The sequence below is a fragment of the Symphalangus syndactylus genome, chromosome 6 (assembly GCF_028878055.3).
Source record: "Symphalangus syndactylus isolate Jambi chromosome 6, NHGRI_mSymSyn1-v2.1_pri, whole genome shotgun sequence".
In the NCBI taxonomy this organism is placed as follows: domain Eukaryota; kingdom Metazoa; phylum Chordata; class Mammalia; order Primates; family Hylobatidae; genus Symphalangus; species Symphalangus syndactylus.
Window position 1 is genome coordinate 107708332 of NC_072428.2, and position 21988 is coordinate 107730319.

Sequence of the window (21988 nt, forward strand, 5' to 3'; positions counted from 1 at the left end):
GTGAGGTAAATTAAGTAACTTTCCCAAAGTTACACATATGGTAAATTTGAGAGATATCCCAGTCTCTTTAGCTCCAAAGCCTTTGACCCTTTCACCATACCAGATTATGATTGCTATTAATATATAATTATAATTATAATGATTGTATTTAGGTACTCAACAGAATGGTGACTCTAGTAACCAGCCTTGGTTCTGCTGAGCTTCTCTGCATCTTCTCAGGAGACACAGGCTACAGAGCTTGAAGGCCGAGGATTCTTCCAGGGTCACTTCAGGGGCAAATCTGAAGAAAGTTCACAACTTTCTTCAGGACAGGAATCAACGAGATCATCTCACTTACTTATACCTGGGGGAGGAACTGTATGAAATCCACCCAAGAGCCAGTCATGCTAAGGGCCAAACTTATAGACAAAAATAAGGGATAGGAGAATGGAGTACGTATGGAGAAAGACTAAATTGTTCTTAAACTTCTCAAGCTTAAAAATATCCCAGCAAAAGAGATCGTAAAAGCCCTTCATGGCGTATTAATTATCCATGCATGGGGGTGAGTGGAGAGGTACTCCACTCCATGGGGGTGAGTGGAGAGGTACCTCAAAGGCTACAGCTTTGGAACTAGCAGCACATTTGAAGGGGAAAGCATGTTTCCACCATCTCAACTCTTACTGATAACCAATGGAATATTGGTGAGTAAAGGATCCTGGGGGAAGAAGCAGCTGAAATGTGTATGGTGAGAAGGCAGAGAGAAGAATATTTATATTCGGAATGGCACAAGTGTGATGAGGCTGCAGGTTTTTCACCCTTGTCATAGAGAAAAAGCCACGCTGACACCATGCAGTTTTAAATAGTGAGAAATTTGCAAATTGTTAGGTCTTAAATAATTTAGATAACCATAGTGGCCATTTAGATTAGTGCAGTTTCTTCAGGATATCTGATCTCTTGATTTCATTCTTTTTGTCTCTTATAAGAATAAAAGAGGGGGAGAAAATTTAGCGATTATAGTATTTCTCTACATTTTCTCCATCCTTTTACATAACTTACACCAGTGCCTTCCTATTTATAGTATTCTTTATGGATATTTCTTCTTTTCTTTCATTGAGCAAGGATAAATGAGCCAGGGATTCTTGAAACTACTGTAACACTTCTCTTAGAAATAGATGGTCATTCTTTCAGAATGTCTACACATTCTTAGTCCCTCTAAGCAATGATAGTTGTGGCATAAAAATATTTGGTTGGTTTCAGGACTGATAGAGAAAAGTACTATAAAATTTGCTGTTAACTGTGAAAGGTTAAAAAAAGGAAGTGCCATCATGAAGGAGCTAATCTTTCTGAAGTACTGCTGTAGTTTTAAACATTATTAGCTATGACTTCTCACCATTAACTATGCACTTGTTTTTTCTTCATCTGACTTAGCAGCCAGATAGATGCAACATTGTCTTTAACATTTAAGACTCCTAGCAAGCCCGGGCATGGTGGCTCACACCTGTAATCCCAGCACTTTGGGAGGCCGAGGTGGGCAAATCACAAGGTCAGGAGTTTGAGACCAGCCTGGCCAATATGGTGAAACCCTGTCTCTACTAAAAGTACAAAAATCAGCCAGGTGTGGTTGCATGGTGGCGGGCACCTGTGGTCCCAGCTACTGGAGGCTGAGGCAGGAGAATAGCTTGAACCTGGGAGGTGGAGGTTGCAGTGAGCCGAGATTGCACCACTGCACTCCAGCCTGGGTGACAGAGCGAGACTCCATCTCAAAAAAAAAAAAAAAAAAAAGACTCCTAGCATGGAAGAGAAACTGGCTGTTGAAAACCTGAATGTGAGAGTCAATCAAGGATAGTTTGAGGGAAGCCAAGTAGAGGGAGCTCTGTAAGCAGATTGGTGAGACAATATGATTATACAATGCATTTATTATGATAAGAAATTCACAAGCATTCATTCAAAAATACTCTTGATTCCTAGGCAGCTCTGGTCATATTTCTACCAACAAATTGAGGCACATGTCAGTGCAGCCTAGGTCAGACTACCTTTTTTCATTAAACCTCACAAAATTAAAGGACATACAGGAGAAGTCCTGGTACTCATGTTACAGACTACAGTCTATGTGGCAAAGGAGGATCTCTGTCCCTTATGTTTGGATAAAAACATTGGGTAGGCATTTGAATATAAGCCTACTGCTAATATGGGGCTAAAGTCTTTGGCCCCCTAAAGGTTTGCTGAAAAATTACTGACAGGAGGCAGATTGATAAGAGGAAAGGCACATAAATGTATTTGACATGTATACATGGGAGCCTTCAGGATGAAGACCCACCCTCTCAGTGCAATATGGAAGCTTGTATACCATCTTGAGGTTACAGAAAGAATGGGGGTTTGGATCTTTGTAAAACAGGTTTCAGTGGCAAGACAGGTTATGAGAGGGAGAAAGGAAGAGACTTGGGTAGCAAAGGGGGTCTTGTTTTGTAGATAAATCCTTGGCAGCCCACAGAGAACATAGGTGGTGAATGTTTCTTTTCAGAACTTGGCAGGTGTCAGATTCACAATTAATCTCTCCTAGATTTGAAAAAAAAAAAAAAAAAAAGGTCTAGAAAGGGAGAGCCTGGCTGCACTAATGCATTTTCTACAGATGCAAATTTCTCCCACAAAATACGGCTTTGCAGGTCCACTTCTATCTGCTGGGCCTGTGGCAACCATTTCAAAATATGTGAATGAAATATATGTGGGGGTAAACTATTTTTATTTACTTCACTAAAGAAGGGATGGTGTTCTCTCGGGAATTCTGTGATAGAGAGCCTGTGGCTTAGGCACTTTGATTTATGTATATCTCTTCCTGTGATTGGCTATCTAGGGACTGCTATCTCCAGCAAATCTTCTGCCATGTAGAATTCCTTTCTCATCTTTCTGTCTCACTCCCTTATCTAGCTGCTTCTCTAACCCTAGAGTGACACTGCACTCCCCACAATCTCCTATGTCCTGAATATTTTACCCCATCCTAAACTCCATCTCTAACACAGCTGCACTTTCTTGTGCTGCCTACTGCATTGTACATCTTCCCCTTAGTTCCCATGATGCAACTCGGCCCTACCCCAGAAAATGTAATTTAATTGGTCTGGGATAAAACCTGGGACACTATCATTCTTGAAATGTTCCCCAAGCAATTCTAATTATATAGCCAAAGTTGAGAACTACTTGTAGACAGGCATCAGCATGATCACTTAATGATTTGACTTCTGCTAGATCTAAGGTGAGGAAATTGGAGAGTGGTATCCATAGAAAGAACTGTTTAATTTAATTTTTTTTATTTCTTCTTCTAAAAAAAAAATCCAACAATGAGATACATGTGCAGAACATGCAGGTTTGTTACATAGGTATAATGTGCCATGGTAGTTTGTTCCACCTATTGACCCATCCTCTAAGTTCACTCCCCTACTCCTTACTTCCCAGCAGGCGCTGGTTTATGTTGTTCCCCTCTCTGGGTCCACCTGTTCTCAATGTTCAACTCCCTTTTACGAGTGAGAACACATGGTGTTTGGTTTTCTGTTCCTGTGTTAATTTGCTTAGGATGATGGTTTCCAGCTTCATCCATGTCCCTGCAAAGGACATGATCTCATTCCTTTTTATGGCTGTGTAGAATTTCATGATGTATATGTACCACATTTTCTTTATCCAGTCTATCATTGATGGGCATTTGGGTTGGTTCCATGTCTTTGCTATTGTAAATAGTTCTGCAGTAAACATATGTGTGCATGTGTCTTTATAGTAGAATGATTTATATTACTTTGGGTATATACCCAGTAATGAGATTGCTGGGTCAAATGGCATTTCTGGTTCTAGATACTTGGGGAATCGCCACACTGTCTTCCACAATGGTTGAACTAATTTACACTCCCACTAACAGTGTAAAAGCATTCCTATTTCTCCACAGCCTCACCAGCATCTATTGTTTCCTAACTTTTTAATAACTGCCATTCTGACTGGCATGAGATGGTATCTCACTGTGGTTTTGATTTGCATTTATCTGATGATCAGTGATGCTGAGATATTTAAAATATGTTTGTTGGCCATGTAAATGTCTTTTGTGAAGTGTCTGTTCATATCCTTTGCCCACCTTAATAGGGATTTTTTTTCTTGTAAATTTGTTTAAGTGCCTTGTAAATTATGGAAATTAGACCTTTGTCAGATGGATAGATTGCAAAAATTTTCTCCCATTCTGTAGGTTGCCTGTTCACTCTGATGATAGTTTCTTTTGCTGTGCAGAAGCTCTTTAGTTTAATTAGATCCCATTTGTCAATTTTGGCTTTTTTTGCAATTGCTTTTGGCATTTTCTTCGTGAAGTCTTTGCCCGTGCCTATGTCCTGAATGGTATTGCATAGGTTTTCTTCTAGGGTTTTTATAGTTTTGGGTTTTACATTTAAGTCTTTAATACATCTTGAGTTAATTTTTGTATAAGATATAAGGAAGGGGTCCAGTTTCAGTTTTATGCGTAATGGCTAGGCAGTTTTCCCACCACCATTTACTGAATAGGAGATCTTTTCCTCATTGCTTGTTTTTGTCAGATTTGTCGAAGATCAGATGGTTGTAGATGTGTGGTGTTATTTCTGAGGTCTCTGTTCTGCACCATTGGTATATATGTCTGTTATGGTACCAGTCCCATGCTGTTTTGGTTACTGTAGCCTTATATTTTGAAGTCTGATAGCGTGATGCCTCCAGCTTTGTTCTTTTTGCTTAGGATTGTCTTGGCTATATGGAGTCTTCTTTGATTCCATATGAAATTTAAAATAATTTTTTTTTATTCTGTGAGGAATGTCAATGGTAGTTTGATGGGAATAGCATTGAAATTATAAATTACTTTGGGCAGTATAGCCATGTTCACGATATTGATTCTTTCTATCCATGAGGATGGCATGTTTTTCTATTTGTTTGTGTCCTCTCTTATTTCCTTGAGCAGTGGTTTGTAGTTCTCCTTAAAGAGGTCCTTCACATCCTTTGTTAGCTGTATTCTTAGGTATTTTGTTCTCTTTGTAGTGACTGTGAATGGGAGTTCATTCATGATTTGCCTCTCTGCTTCCTATTGTTGGTGTAAACAAAATTCATTTCTTGTTCTTAATTTGTCAAATTTTGGAATCAAATCTATTTTCAAATTAGAAATTGCTTGTGATAATGGCTTTGCAACTTAGACTGGATATGAGATGATGAGATATTAGTTCTTTCATTCCTTTGTAGGAATATGGTGCATCTTGCATTCTTTTAGCTAACTAGTGTCCTTTAATGACTAATGAATATGACATGGTGAAACAAAGTAAAATATATATGATGCAATAAGTATGCGTCGTTTCCAAAGGTTCAGCATTTTTTTTTTTCGTTAACTCTGCTGGGATCTGCTTTATGCACTGATAACATAAACTTATTTTATGATCTTAAGCAAATAAAAAAACTTGTCTGGACTTCAGTTTCCTTAACTGTACAATTGAGGGAAACTGTATAGTATAGCTATAGTACAGTATACCATCTCTACCTGTCACTTCCATCTTTTAAATTATGTGTATGTAACATGGGGCCTAGAGAAATGGTATTTATCTTAAATTACAGTGATACTAGCTTATAACTTAATTTGCTAGGTCATGTTGAACCGATAACAATGTGTGAACTGATGAGCAACTGAGAAGTAACCAGGTTGTGTTATAACAGTTTATTTTTGATTTAGGGTTATCAGTAAGGGTGGCGGTGGGGAGGGGACTTTGGAGTCCAACTGTCTAGTTCGATATTAGTTTTTGTTTATTTTTATTTTTAATTTTTGTGGGTACATAGTAGGTGTATATATTTATGGGGTACATGTGATGTTTTCATATAGGCATGCAATGTGAAATAAACACATCATGGAGAATGGGGTATCCATCCCCTCAAACACTTATCTTTTGAGTTACCAACAATCCAGTTACACTCTTTGAGTTATCAAATCACAGTTTTGTCAGCTACTAGCCATGTGATTTTGGGTAGGTTCCTTAAATTCTCTTCATCTCGATTTCATTATTGTAAAGTGGAGATAATGATAGCACATTTTTTTCTTTTTCTTTTTTCTTTTATTTTTTATTATTATACTTTAAGTTCTGGGATACTTGTGCAGAACGTGCAGGTTTGTTACATAGGTATACATGTGCCATGGTGGTTTGCTGCACCCATCAACCCGTCATCTACATTAGGTATTTCTCCTAATGCTATCCCTCCCCTTGCTCCCTACCGCCTCACAGGCCCCTGTGTGTGATGTTCCCCTCCCTGTGTCCACGTGTTCTCATTGTTCAACTCCCACTTATGAGTGAGAACATGTGGTGTTTGGTTTTCTGTTCTTGTGTTAGTTTGCTGAGAATGATGGCTTCCAGCTTCATCCATGTTCCTGAAAGGACATGAACTCATCCTTTTTTATGGCTGTATAGTATTCCATGGTATATATGTGCCACATTTTCTTTATCCAGTCTATCATTGGTGGACATTTGGGTTGGTTCCAAGTCTTTGCTATTGTGAACACTGCTGCAGTGAACATACATGTGCATATGTCTTTCTAGTCAAATAAGTTATAATCCTTTGGGTATATACCCAGTAATGGGATTGCTGGGTCAAATGGTATTTCTGGTTCTAGATCCTTGAGGAATTGCCACACTGTCTTCCACAGTGGTTGAATTAATTTACACTCCCACCAACAGTGTAAAAGCATTCCTATTTCTCCACATCCTCTCCAGCACCTGTTGTTTCCTGACTTTTTAATGATTGCCATTCTAACTGGTGTGAGATGGTATCTCACTGTGGTTTTGATTTGCATTTCTCTAATGACTAGTGATGATGAGCTTCTTTTCATATGTTTGTTGGCTGCCTAAATGTCTTCTTTTGAGAAGTGTCTGTTCATATCCTTTGCCCACTTTTTGATGGGGTTGTTTGTTTTTTTCCTGTAAATTTGTTTAAGTTCCTTGTAGATTTTGGATATTAGCCCTTTGTCAGATAGATAGATTGCAAACATTTTCTCCCATTCTGGAAGTTGCCTGTTCACTCTGATGATAGTTTCTTTTGCTGTATAGAACATGTTTTATAGAGTTGTTGTTAGAATTAAATGCATTAAGCACATAGAATAGATTCTGGCACATAGCAAGTGCTCTCTCTATATGGAGCGCTATATATAGTTGGTGCAAAAGTAATTGTGGTTTTCACCATTGAAAGTAATGGCAAAGACCATAATTACCTTTTCACCAATTTAAATATATGAAAGGAATGTATATATAAAACCTATATATAATATGTCACATATATGTCTCTAACCTATTATTATAATACATAACATGTTATAATTATAATTGTATATAACGTATGTTATATAATAATATAGTAATATTTATTCTAAATAATATATAATACTATAAATAATATAATTTATATATGATTATACTATAATATATAATAGGCTATATTATATATTATTAATATATACATATATACATATGTGTATATATATGTCTTTCATAGACTTAAATATATAGCAGCAATAATAGGTTAGAAAATAGCAAACATATATATATAAAAACATATATACATATAGAAAACATATATATATATGTTTTCTGCCTTTCATTTTTAGAGACAGGGTCTCATCATGTTGCCCAGGTTGGTCTCAAACTCCTGGGCTCAAGTGATCCTACTGCTTTGGCCTCCCGAAGTGCTGGGATTTCAGACGTGAGACACTGCACCCACTCCGGTCCCTATATTTTTAAATAGACTCTCTACCTGAGTGCACAAATACTCGTTATTTACATTTAGTTATTTCTGTATATATGCTATAAGCAAATCTTGTAGCACCAGTTTGATTTTTATAAGGCACAAGAATATATTTTACTAATGCTTTAAAATGACAGCTAGATTCTAGTATTACTTTAGAAATTAAAATTAATATTTTAACACATCTTTCATTATTGTATTATCTGAACCAAACCTATTATTGCTGCTATTTCAGCAAATCCAGGGGCTTTTTCTTATAAAATATGAAGAATATAGCTTAGATTTCTAGTGAAGATGTTACCAGTAATAATTAATAAAATCAGTAAGCACTAAAAGGAAAATACCAAAACCAAAATATTTTGAATTAGTCATTGAATCTAAAGGAAAGGTAGATTTTTTTTGAGATTCTGTTCTAGGTGTGGTATATGTGTATTTTTGCAAAACTGTAAACAATTGTGGCAAAATGAAGGAAATATTTAAAAATAAACCTCTTAATTCTTCGGTGGATTAAGCATGAATATGTTTTTATTTTCTATGATGAATATGGAAAAATTCATTTCCTTAGCAATTTGTATGAAGCCAAAAACTATTGTCAGACTTTGCTGTATCAAAATAGACAAAAAATTGACACTCACTTTTACCCTGCCAAAAGCAAAATCTTAAACTTTTGCTTTAGTATATAAGCCAGCATTCGTTGTATCCTATGATAGGTTCTGAGTGTAGGTGTATTTGCTTTCTTCCATTTTTTGTACGCATGTTTTCTTTTTATTTATTATTGTAAGTTATATGAAATTTTTATCCAAATTTTTATTTTTTTCTGATTAATAATCAGAATAATCAGATAATTACTGATAAATTTGATGTTAATCCTTCCAGCTTTTTCCCATGGGAATTTATACTTAATAAAGGGGAGAGGTCATCATTACATAATGTGCTATTAATCTGCTTCTCCCTTTAATGTGTTGTGAATGCCTTTCCATGTCATTAGATGTTTTTCTACCTAGTTACTTTCATGAATCATATGGCTGTACCATGATTTATTTAATCAGTTCCTCATCATTGAGTATGTAAATTGCCTCAATTTTTTTACTACTATAAAATGTCCTTCAGTACACACCCCTTTAAAAACTGACTCTTAGAAGGTGTTCTTGACTCTCTACCTAAATGTACAAATACAAATAAATTGCTTTCCAGAAAAGGTGCACTACTAATTTACTTTCCTGATACTAAACTGTGAAAATTCAGTCCTAACAATAGATATTTAAAAAAATGTTTTAAAAATGCTAAGTGAAAAAGAGCATATTATTATTTTCATTTGCATTACTTTTGGTTCCTAGTGAGTTTAATCTGTTTTTGTATATTAATTATGCATTTATATTTCTTTTTGTGTGTGAATTGGCTTTCATGTTCTTTGTGTGTTTTTATTTTGGCGTATTTGTCTTTTTCTTGATACATGAGAGAATATTTTCCCTAGCCTGTCAATTGCCTTCTAATTTTGTTTCTAGTGAGTTTTTTTTTTTTTTTTTACAATTAAAAGCTTTAATTTTTGAAAAATTTGCTGGCAAATCTATATATCTTTTTCTTTGTTTTCTGCTTTGACATTGTTCTTTTATAAAGGCCCATGCCACCCAAATATTATGTAAGCATGCATCTATGTTTTTATTACTTCATCTTTTACATTTAAATATCTACTCTATTTAGAACTCATTGTGATGCATGTATGAGGTAGAAATCTAATTTCAAAAAGATGAGTATCCAGTTTGTCCATCATTTATTGCATGATCTCTTTCTCCACTGAATTAAAATGCTGTATTTTATAATATATTAAAGTATTACATGTGCTTGGACATGTTCCTGGACTTTCAAGATATATCAGTCTGTTTCTTTGTCATGTCACATATTATTATGGCTTTTTGATTTAATATCCAGTAATGTAAACCCTCTGATACATTATTCTTATTCCTCAAATGTTTTTGATGAATTTTCTTCCAAATGAAATTTATAATCATTTTATTCATTGATTCAACAAATATTTGTTGAATGGATATTCTGTGCTTGGTATTGTGCATGGTGTTAGGATTGTTGCAAAAATTGAGACTGACAGTCCATACTCTTATGGTACTAAAAATTCACTTCCAAAAAATCTGTAAATGTTGAAGAAGATTGCACTAATCTTATAAAATAACTTGGAGGAGAATGTAATCTTTGCAACATTAAGTTCTTCATTTTAGAAAGTTTTAAGACTCTCCATTTATTTGAGACTTTTAAAATATGTCCCAATAATGTTTTGTGAAATGTATATTTTAAGATATATATCTCATTGCTATTACTGTGTATCTTTTGTTATATTGTTACTATGAATGGGATACTCATTTAATTAGATGTCATTTTTAGTATATAGAAATCTATTTTCTTAACATAGTTATTTTTTAAACCTCGATCTATTAAACTCTTGATTCATTTACATTTGTTACACAATCATATTCTATGCTGATAATGATACTTCTTGCTTCTTCTTTCCAATATTTGTACCTCAATCATTTTTCTTATTGAGTTGTATTAGCTAGAAGTTCTAGAAAAATGTTAAATGGTAGTAATAGCTAGTATTCTGTTTTTTCCTGACTCTAAATGTAATGCATCTAGACTTTTATTAATTATGGCATTGATTGTTATTTTGAGGAAGAAATCCTTTTTCAGGTTAATAATATATCTTTATATTCAAGTTTATTAAGAACATTTATTGGAAACATTGAAATTTTATCAGATTCGTTTTCAGTTGTTACTGAGATAATCATAGGTTCTTCTGTATTCTGTTAATTAATTTCTCAAAATTAAACTGTCCTAGTATTCTTGGGATAACGCCATATAAAGTACTGTATATTTAAAACAAGTTAAAATGATAATGGTGATTTTATTAAGTGACCTCACACAATAGAAAACAGTGTAGCCTTAGAAGTTTTCCAAGTGATCATTCTACTTAGAAACAACTCTGCTTTGGGATCAGAACTGTAATTTTTAAAGTAAAGTTATCCGGGATTAATTCATTTAATGTAATTGCAAGCATGAGTTCAGGTTTCTATTTTTTCACCTGAACTTTCCTTCATGGTTTGAATATCTAGAAAAAGAAGACTTTCCTATCTCTAGACTACACATTTGATCTCTAGGTATGCATTACAATTTTTTAGCCATACATGGTTAAAGAATTTAGACTCATCTACAATAACTTTGAAGCTCTGGTCTTGAAGATCCTGTGAGAAATGAGATATAACTACTAGAAGATATAGGAGATATTTTTAGGCTTCCAAATTTTCCCTGGGAGGCTGATCTAAATTGAGTCACAAAATTATTCCCACCAGGAATGCAATCGCTTGAGCTGTTTTCTAATCTGAGCCTCTCTACCCAGATGATCTTCTGAGCTCATACTGTTCAGTCTTTCATCCTTCTGAGTAGAAAGCAGCCATAGTCATGGCAGGATGAGGGCTAGGACAATTACCCAAGGAATTCTTGGCCTCTGCCATGGGATTCTGCAGACTCAGATCATATAATCAGAGATGTTAGCACTGGAGGGGACATTACAATTAGCTTTCTCCACCTCTTAGTTTATCTGTGAGGAAAACTGTCCAGAGCACAGAAGTGACTAAAGTAACACAGCCAATGTAGGTAATGTGCTGGATAAGAATTTGGAATTCACGATTTTGAATTCAGTATTTATTTCACCATTACGCTGGCTTACACATTGGTATCAGGCTTCTTCTATTATTGAAGTGAGCCATTAAGTGAATTCCATCTTGATTTGTGTCTGATACAGAGTAATAAACTTTTTAAATAAATATCCAAATAATTATACATTCCTCCTTCTTACATGCAAGGCTAAGTTTGCTTGTACTATTTCATGTGGTAGCAAATCAGGACATTTCTTGTGTCTCTGAAAATACTCTGAATAACGGAGTACAGTCAGCTTTCTTGTACCACGAATATAGGGACTACGTTTCTCCCAGTCATTCTAGGGATAATTTTTGTGAAGGATTGCACTTCATAGATTAAGCTAGGTATCAGTTACCAGCGTTTTTTCCAAATAAAAAAAAATCAGGTGATATCTGTAAATGGTTCCATTGTAAATATTAAAGAACATGATGCATAAAACAGATTAGGGAAAACTATAGAAGGGGTGGGGTTTTGGAGTGCTAATTTTGTCCTTGAATGGTAACAGCTCCATATGGTGGTGAGGTTTATGTTGGTTTGCTGTTTGCAGATGATCTTATTATTAGAATTTTTCATACCGAAAATAAACTGCATTTTAGTTTGTAAACATATGCCCTTCCAGAGTAATGCTACCAGTTCTTTGTGAAATAGCTACTGTTGTTCAAAGGATGACTATGTCCTCTTTGGTTGAGGAAAGATGACAACAAACTCAGTAATGACATGTAAAATAGGTATTACAAACCAGGTATGGTGGCATGAGCCTGTAATCCCAGCTACTTGAGAGGCTAAAGCAGGAGGATCTGTTGATCTATGGATTTGAGGCTGTAGTGTGTTGTGATGGCACCTATGAATAGCCCTTGCACTCCAGCCCGAGCAACAAAGCGACTGTCTCTGAATTTTTTTTTTTTTTTTTGAGACGGAGTCTCGCTCTGTCGCCCAGGCTGAAGTGCAGTGGCGCAATATCTGCTCACTGCAAGCTCCGCCTCCTGGGTTCACGCCGTTCTCCTGCCTCAGCCTCCCCAGTAGCTAGGACTACAGGTGCCCGCCTCCACGCCTGGCTAATTTTTTTGTATTTTTAGTAGAGACGGGGTTTCACCGTGTTAGCCAGGATAGTCTCGATCTCCTGACCTCGTGATCTGCCTGCCTCGGCCTCCCAAAGTGCTGGGATTATAGGTGTGAGCCACCACGCCTGGCCCCTGTCTCTGAATTTTTAAAAAAGGCATTCCACTCAGATTAATACACATTTTAATTGTGTTTTGTTGTAAATTACAACTGAATAAAAATTCAATAAATAAGTCTATTGTGGTAGGGAAAGGTCTATTGTGATCTGGAAAATATAATGGAGAAATCCAGTGGAAGAGATTTTAGTTCACATTACTCAAAAGAAAAAAATCTTATACAAGTCTTTACACTTCTAACTTGAAAAATTCTGCGCTAAAGTTTAGCTTGGTTGCTAAAATATTTCTCTTTTTTCTCAGAAGCTTCTTTTTAGCATCCTACAGACACAAGTTAGTTTTAAAAATATTTACATACTTGCTTTGCAATGTATTGTTTATCAGTAGTTCTGTATTCTTTGAGATAGTCTATCCAGTGTCTCTGTATTTATCGTATGTCTGTATAGATCTATATTAGCAGAGAAATGAGGTCTGAAAGGGGAGAAATGTGTTCATGCTAATCATGATATAAACAATTGACTTTATAAGCAGTGTTCACAGGTCATACCTTTCCCGTTATTGTCTTACAATGAACAAGAAATGATGCTTTATCTGGTATGCATGGTAAATAATGCCCCTTGCCCTCTGCTTCATGACCACATGTGATACTTCTAACATAGATAGCACATGTAAGTCCAGTGGCCTTGACTGCAACTTTAGAGAGCATTTTGGCCAAGTACAAACCCACTAGTCATGGAAAAAAAAAAAAAAACTAAGTCAAAGTAAATTGATGGTATTGACACTTGTCTATGAAAAACAACATAATATAGAACAATTCTGGGATAAAATATTGATCTAAAATAATTTTAAGGATTAAATATTGCCACTGTAAGCATACTATGAGCAATTATGTTTGTAATGCAGATATATTTATAATTTTAAATCCAAGATTTACCTTAATTGTAGATTTTCCTAATTTAAGAAAGTTATTTTGAAAAAAAAATACTCGAATCTAGAGAAAGGTTGGCAAATACATATGGAACTTTGTAAAAAACATCCAGGGCAGCACTTTCACTGACTGCAGTAGCTTAGGAGTGAAAACAACACAACTGCTCCAATGTATGGCAATGGGCAAATATCCCGATTTATTCACAGAGTGGTATGTTAGGCAGTGCTTAGAATAAATGAGTTGGTTATACAAGTATCGATAAGGATAAATGTGAAAAACACAGTGTTAAGTTTTTAAAAAGTTGTAAAAAGCACAGTAGGATGTCATTTATATAAAATTTAAAAACCTCAAAAACCATTCTTCTTTGATATATATTCTAAAGATAAACATATATGTAATAGAAGTACAAAACATACATAAAATAATATTCAGTATGCAGTCATTTGTGTACTTACTTTCCAAAAATATTTCAGTAGATATAGCAAACAGTTAACATGTAATATTTGGGTAGGAGGTTGGCAATTTTCTTTTTAGCACCTGCCTGTCTGCTATCATTCAAACTCACATTTAAAATGTGGCTATGTGAGATGAGAGAACTATAATATTCCAGGTTTGTGATTAGTTTGGAAACTTTTTAAAAGTTTGAATGTTTTCTTGCATTCAGAGCCTTGGTTGACATAGTTAATTCAAAATAAAACATTGTATAAAGCACAGAATGAGCAGCTACACAAAGCTACTCAATCACAGACAGCTCTATATGGATTAGGGTTTCTTGTGGGGATGACATTGAGGTAGAAAGCATGGTCATCTATTGAGAATGACGGGGCTGGAGGTATTGGATACTTGAGGTTTAGAAAATACATTGTAGAAAATGGACAAAAACCCATAAAATTAAGGGATGAGGCAGAATAATGCTTGGCAATACCAGAGTTAGGGGGCAGCCTTTCTTGGAAATATATATTTTAAATGGAACTAATTTTCATAACATCATTTCCTTTCAGGGTTACCCTCTGATCCCTATTTTACTAAGTCATTATAAAACAAAATGAGGAATTATGTGTCCTTCCCTTTTGAAGTCAATTTAACAAGATGGGTAAGAATTAGACCTCCTGAGTTCAAAATCCCTGGATTCAGATCTATTCCTGTGTATTCAGGAGAAGTGGTAATAAATTTGATGGACAATTTGGTTTAGTAGTCGATTGAGGACCCTGATGAGGTATATTTGGGAAAACATAACTTCTGCTCTCTCTCATTGACTCACGGGCCTTTGAGGAGTCCAGGAGTCATTGGAATCTGGCCTGAGGGTTTGGCTGCTGGCAAACTCCTTCACCAAAGTCCATTCCTATTGCTGACTGAGAAGTGACTAGCATTGGAAGTGGCTGATTTTAAATACCACTAGTGCTGGTGTGCTCCTCCCTCCCGTTGCCAGCTCTGCTTTATGTGGTTGCCTTGAGAAGCTAAGTTCATTCTGAAAATAATGCCATTGCACAAAACACTTTTGAAAGTTCTAATTTAAAATTACATCAAGTCACTTGGTCTGTTTCGCCTCAGTTTCTTCATTTGCCATGTGAAAATAATAATGCCTACTCTGTAGCAAATAAAGTCTCTATAGTAAACAAAAAAAAAGCCCACTCTGATACTGAAAGTTGTTATGAAAAATAAAAAAGGGAAATGCTTTAGAAACTGTTAAGTGCTATTTAGATGTTACTAATTAAACCATTTCAGAAACTATACTTTTTATTTTATGGCCACTATTCACTGTTTAACTTAAAATACCTCATATGTAAACTCATCTCCCACTGACTTTTGCTGTAACAAATCCCAAATCTTATTTCAAAGTACCAAGATATTGAAAATAGTGCTAAGAGTTTCACATATGGTATGACCCTCTATATAAACTCATTTTAATTCTCCTCTAAAGATGAAAAGTCTTGTGTTGAAATTATCAGGGTATTTTATGAGAAAGAAATGAAATTTAATTTCTCTGTTTTTCCCTTTTGCAGGAAGTCACCAAAGCAATACAGCCTCTCTTACTGGGAAGAATCATAGCTTCCTATGACCCAGATAACAAGGAGGAACGCTCTATCGCGATTTATCTAGGCATAGGCTTGTGCCTTCTCTTTATCCTGAGGACACTGCTCCTACACCCAGCCATTTTTGGCCTTCATCACATTGGAATGCAGATGAGAATAGCTATGTTTAGTTTGATTTATAAGAAGGTAATACTTCCTTGCACAGGCCCCATGGCACATATATTCTGTATCGTACATGTTTTAATGTCATAAATTAGGTAGTGAGCTGGTACAAGTAAGGGATAAATGCTGAAATTAATTTAGTATGCCTATTAAATAAATGGCAGGAATAATTAATGCTCTTAATTATCCTTGCTAATTTAATTAACTTCAACTGATAATTATGGAGTATCTTCTGTAAACTGCCTCTGTTGTAGTTTTTTTTTTCTCCTAATCGTTATCATTTTTTTGGAATCCATGGTTTCCTGTTAAGATGACTCACACAGCCTACATAAAAGTGACAAAATATCATCTTATAGTACAATGCCACATATCTTTACGTTCAGTAAGAAGAGTATAATATATGATTGTTAATGATAACCCAAACAATAAAAGTTTTCACCTTAACTGGTTGTCGTAAGTAGTAGCATCCACTGCCTTATTTTGAGTTGGATTTTTATCATCCTATGAGCCCTACAAATTTAAAGTTTTTGGAACAGCACGTGCATTGAAACCATAAGAACCTACTCTGCTTTTCTGCGTGTATTGTCCAGACAAGAGACCAAATTGCCAAGGCATCATTTAGGTGAATTCTAATTAACATTTAGCTACCTTACAAACACAATTTAAGGTTGTTTCAAAGGCATGTGCTTGCATCATCCTGATTCACTACCATGTGTGACTAACTTGGATCTGCAAAGTCATTATAAAAAGCTGTTTTTGATGGACGCATTTGGATATTGCTTTACACTTCTTCTCTCTTTTCTTTTATCAATGTAAAAACGTTATATGTTAAATACTTAGCTTTTAAGGGCATAGATCTGAAATCTGCCTCTAGCAAATAACCCATAACACTTCTAAGATATACCTGCAAGGTCAATTAAAACCTTCATAACCATACTCTATTGTTCAAAAAAGCCTTTTATGAAGGCAGAAGTAAAAAAAAAAAAAAAAAAAAAAAAAAAACAGAGTCCACAGTTATCACCTCAGCTGCAATCTCATCAGTTCACAAGTACCAGGAAAACATGTGATAAGTCAACAAATGTTTTATTTCAATCTGAACATTTTACATAAGTGAAGACATTGTTAGATATCATTCAGAATGTGGAATCTACACAGCTGGCATATGAGAGAAAGTTGAATTCAGTTTAATAAATGTTTATAGAAAGTGCTTGTTATCGTAATGATAATAGCTCAGGATGTGCATGACAAACTTTTAAGCGATTGGGTACACTATCTCATTTGATCTTCCGCACAACTATTAATGGTAGGTACTATTATCCCTATCTTATGGATAAGGAAACTAAGATTTAAAAAGTACAGAACATGGTGTGAACACTGCTTCAACATTTCTAAAATAGGTAAATCACGATCTCTGAACTGGAGGGTTGTCCAACCACTAGGGACAATAGAGTACTGATATTTAGTGGGCAGACTGTAATGCAGGAAGAGACAGGCATGGGCTTAACAGGGGTAGAGATCAAATAAGGGGCAGGTTAGTTTGTAAACAAGTCCATATGTAACATTTAGCACAAATACAGGATATAGGTGCTTTCAGACCCAGATTCATTGATAAAAAGTTAGGTGGTATTGTATTTGTCTTCCTTTCTCAATATTGTGTATCTGTGTTCTTGCCCAGTTTGCTTTATCTCTCTAGCCACACTTATTGGCCTACAATGGCATCATCACCAAAGAAGGCAATCCTATCTCCACGTGGCTTTGGTTTGCTCCCTAATGTGAACCTTGTGTTTACTCTTCCCAGGTCTCATGCTTTCCCATATCTGACCTGTTTCATCCTCATGGCCAGGATATGTGGGACCTTTCCTACAATGTTCCAAAGTTTGTAACAGAGCTCTTCTCTGCTTTGTTCCAAATTCTGCAACATTTTACTTTAAATAATGAATTTAAATACAAACAAACTTGAGCTTTGCCTATACTTTTCAAGAATGCAGAGATAAATAAATTAATAAAAATATTCATTGAGCCCTTACTGTGCACACAGCTCCATGTTAAGCCTTGTGCAGAACGCAAAGTCACTCGAGACTAAGCCTGTTACTAAGTTATGTGCAATTTAGCTCAGTGGTTTTCCCCCACTTCACATTGCTCTGATAATGTTTTGGAATTCACTGCCTTGATTCCTTCTTTTCTCTGCTTATCTGTGCACTATTTATTATTCTACACCATCTCAAATTCTAACTCCTCAAGAAAATCCTTCCAGATTTTTCTAACCAGGAGTTTTAACTTTCTTTTAACTACCCTATTACTTTCTACTTCCTTAACTCATCTATCATATTATATTTAGTTATTTATATACTAGGTCGCCTTGAAGAAGGGATTGTGTTTTAATAAATCTTAATAATCCCTGAGGCATCAAGTAGAGTGATTTGCATTTACTAAATGCTCAACAAATATGTGAGGGATTCACTTGAAACTAATATTAGATAATTCCCAGTCAAAGTGATCTAATAGCAAATCAATTCTTCAGTTTTATAGGCAAAGTATGACTCTGATCTAATATAATCATAATTAATTTGTCAACTTTATAATTTTAATTAAGTAAATTTAATTGGTAGATAAATAAGTAGATAAAAAATAATTTACCTGCTTAACTATGTTTCGTATAGCATTGCATTTTTTCTTTGTAAAATTTAAGGATTTTGTATTAATAAACTTTTTCACAAAAGTATTAATTATTCAGTTATTCATCATATACTTTTATTGACTTTAAAAGTAATTTTATTCAAAAGAGTTAGTATAGGACTACATGAAAAATTCAAGGCCAAGGCTTAATTTCGAATTTCACTGCCTTTGGCTCTATCTTTTAAAACAAAATGAAAAACTCCCACATGATATAAATGGGTATTTAAGTATAATATCATTCTCATTGTGAGGAGAAAAAATAATTATTTCTCTCTAGATGCTGGAAAATAAAACAACTAGAAGCATGCCAGTATAATATTGACTGTTGAAAGAAACATTTATGAATCTGAGAAGATAGTAAGCTAGATGAATAGAACATAATTTTCATTACCTTTACTTAATAATGAATGCATAATAACTGAATTACTCAGTCATATTATAATGTTACTTATAATTTATTTGTATTTTGTTTGTTGAAATTATCTAACTTCCCATTTTTCTTTTAGACTTTAAAGCTGTCAAGCCGTGTTCTAGATAAAATAAGTATTGGACAACTTGTTAGTCTCCTTTCCAACAACCTGAACAAATTTGATGAAGTATGTACCTATTGATTTAATCTTTTAGGCACTATTGTTATAAATTATACAACTGGAAAGGTGGAGTTTTCCTGGGTCAGATAATAGTAATTAGTGGTTAAATCTTGCTCAGCTCTAGCTTCCCTATTCTGGAAACTGAGAAAGGTCAATTTTATAGCAGAGCACCATTCTGGGGTCTGGTAGAACCACCCAACTCAAAGGCACCTTAGCCTGTTGTTAATAAGATTTTTCAAAACTTTATTCTTATCAGACCTTGCTTCTTTTTAAAACTTTAAATCTGTTATATACTTTGGCTGGATATGATACTCTGAGCAATTCTTGTTCTGTGTTGTCTTATGTGAAAAATAAATTCAAGGTCCTTGGGACAGATAATGTGTTTTATTTATCTTTGCATATCTAGTACTTAAAACAGCATTGGACCCACAGCTGGTACAAAATTAATTACTGTTGAATTGAGCAAATATTTATTCTAAATGTCTCTGTCAAATGACAGAGTTGTGGTTGTGTGGATTGAGTCTCTGGAGAGAGTTCTTTGTTCTCTCATGTTCTATGCTGTGGTTCTTGCTTTATGCAAAAAGAAGTAAGTTACTTAAAACCTGGACATGATACTTAAGATGTCCAATCTCAATTCCACTGAATAAAAATATGCTTAAAAATGCACTGACTTGAAATTTGTTCTTTGGGAAAAGCTATTCTATGTGTAGAATGTTTAAGCACATTGCTATGTGCTCCATGTAATGATTATCTAGATTTTAGTGTGCTCAGAACCACGAAGTGTTTGATCATATAAGCTCTTTTTACTCGCTTTCTTTCATATATGATTGTTAGTTTCTAGGGGTGGAAGATAAAATGACACCTGTTTTTGCTGTGCTTTTATTTTCCAGGGACTTGCATTGGCACATTTCGTGTGGATCGCTCCTTTGCAAGTGGCACTCCTCATGGGGCTAATCTGGGAGTTGTTACAGGCCTCTGCCTTCTGTGGACTTGGTTTCCTGATAGTCCTTGCCCTTTTTCAGGCTGGGCTAGGGAGAATGATGATGAAGTACAGGTAGCAACCTATTTTCATAGCTTGAAAGTTTTAAAAATTATGTTTTCAAAAAGCCCACTTTAGTAAAACCAGGACTGCTCTATACATAGAACTGTGATCTTCAGTGTCATTAAAAATTTTTTTTTGTTGTTTTTTTTTTTTTGGAGACAGAGTCTAGATCTGTCACCCAGGCTGGAGTGCAGTGGCACGATCTCGGCTCACTGCACTGCAACTTCTGCCTCCCAGGCTCAAGCAATTCTCCTGCCTCAGCCTCCGGAGTAGCTGGGATTAGAGGCACATGCCACCACACCCGGCTAATTTTTGTATTTTAGTAGAGACAGTGTTTCACCAGGTTGCCCAGGCTGGTCTCGAATGCCTGACCCCAGGTGATCCGCCCACCTCAGCCTCCCAAAGTACTGGGATTACAGGTGTGAGCTACCGCGCCCGGCCTAAAAAAGACTTTCTAAGATGGTGTAAATATTACTTCCTGTATCAATGGTACATTTTTTGCTTGTCAGTCTCTAGAATTTCTTTATAAATATGTTGATTCAGTTCATTTTTGTAGATTATAAAACAGGTAAAAAAGGAGAAAACATTTATGTGAATTAAAGGGAATACCTAATTTTTGTGTAGCGTTTATTAGCTTTTACTACTCTGGTTTATAGATCATCACACCAGAGCCTTAGTTACTTTGTGTTACAGAATAACTGATACGAGTGAATGAATGACTTACACAAGTCACTGCTTACGATAAAGGGCTTGAGTTTGTCAGCTCGAGTATGACAGAAAGTATCTAAGTTTTGGAGTCAAATAGCACTTTGTTTGAATCCCAGATTACATACTTACTAGTTATGTGACCTTAGTCAAGCCACTTCACCTCACTGAGTCTTTGCTTTTTTCATCTCTAAAATAGAGATACCTACCGCTCATAGGCTGTCATAAGGGATAGAGATAGCATATGGAATGAGTCTGTACAGCGTCTGGCACATAGGAGGCATTTACCAAACAGTAGTCATTATTTTTGTTACCATCTATTTGATAATAAAATAAATGCCCATCTGTTGAATAAAAGAAATATGACTTAAAACCTTGAGAAGTTCTTAATAGATAATTTGACTTGTTTTTACTATTAGATTGATTGATTGATTGATTGATTTACAGAGATCAGAGAGCTGGGAAGATCAGTGAAAGACTTGTGATTACCTCAGAAATGATTGAAAATATCCAATCTGTTAAGGCATACTGCTGGGAAGAAGCAATGGAAAAAATGATTGAAAACCTAAGACAGTAAGTTGTTCCAATAATTTCAATATTGTTAGTAATTCTGTCCTTAATTTTTTTAAAATATGTTTATCATGGTAGACTTCCACCTCATATTTGATGTTTCTGACAATCAAATGATTGCATTTAAGTTCTGTCAGTATTCATGCATTAGTTGCATAAATTCACTTTCGTGGGCTGTAATTTTATGTAGTTGGTCCAGGGTGTTATTTTGCGCTGCAAGTATATTATATTGATTCAGTATTAAAGAATTTCCTACATAAGTTCACTGCTGCTCAATACATTTATTTCCTTAAAATAATTATCAAGATACTGAAGGCTGATTGGTAACTCAGATGAAACTGGTAGAGTATACAATTCTGAACCAAATAAATGATTCTCTATTATTATATCTTAATTTATGTGTTATGGTATATTAACCATGAAAAAAATTGTATTTGGTTAGAATATGTTTGCTCTTCCTTAACTTGGGAATGACATAGGGTAATATTCACAGATTGGGTTCCTATAAATCCTCCACTTGAAATGAAGTCAGTTCAAGTAATGAAAGCTACCTCCTGAGATAGAATCAGTACTTGGCACCTATCTCTAGTGTTCTTTCACCTCATATAACCTTCCACTGATTAAAGATTATATCTAACAAAGAAAGTACAGCACAGACTGAGATA

General features: G+C 35.0%; 1 protein-coding gene across 1 annotated transcript in view; it reads left to right on the forward strand.

Moving 5' to 3' along the window:
* Window positions 1-21988, forward strand: part of CFTR (CF transmembrane conductance regulator) — a 184276-nt gene that overhangs the window by 30838 nt on the left and 131450 nt on the right. Inside the window, exons 4-7 of the mRNA XM_055283782.2 lie at window positions 15549-15764; window positions 18923-19012; window positions 19897-20060; window positions 21201-21326. Coding sequence (XP_055139757.1) covers window positions 15549-15764; window positions 18923-19012; window positions 19897-20060; window positions 21201-21326 — 596 coding nt within the window. The remainder of the gene's footprint in view (window positions 1-15548; window positions 15765-18922; window positions 19013-19896; window positions 20061-21200; window positions 21327-21988) is intronic.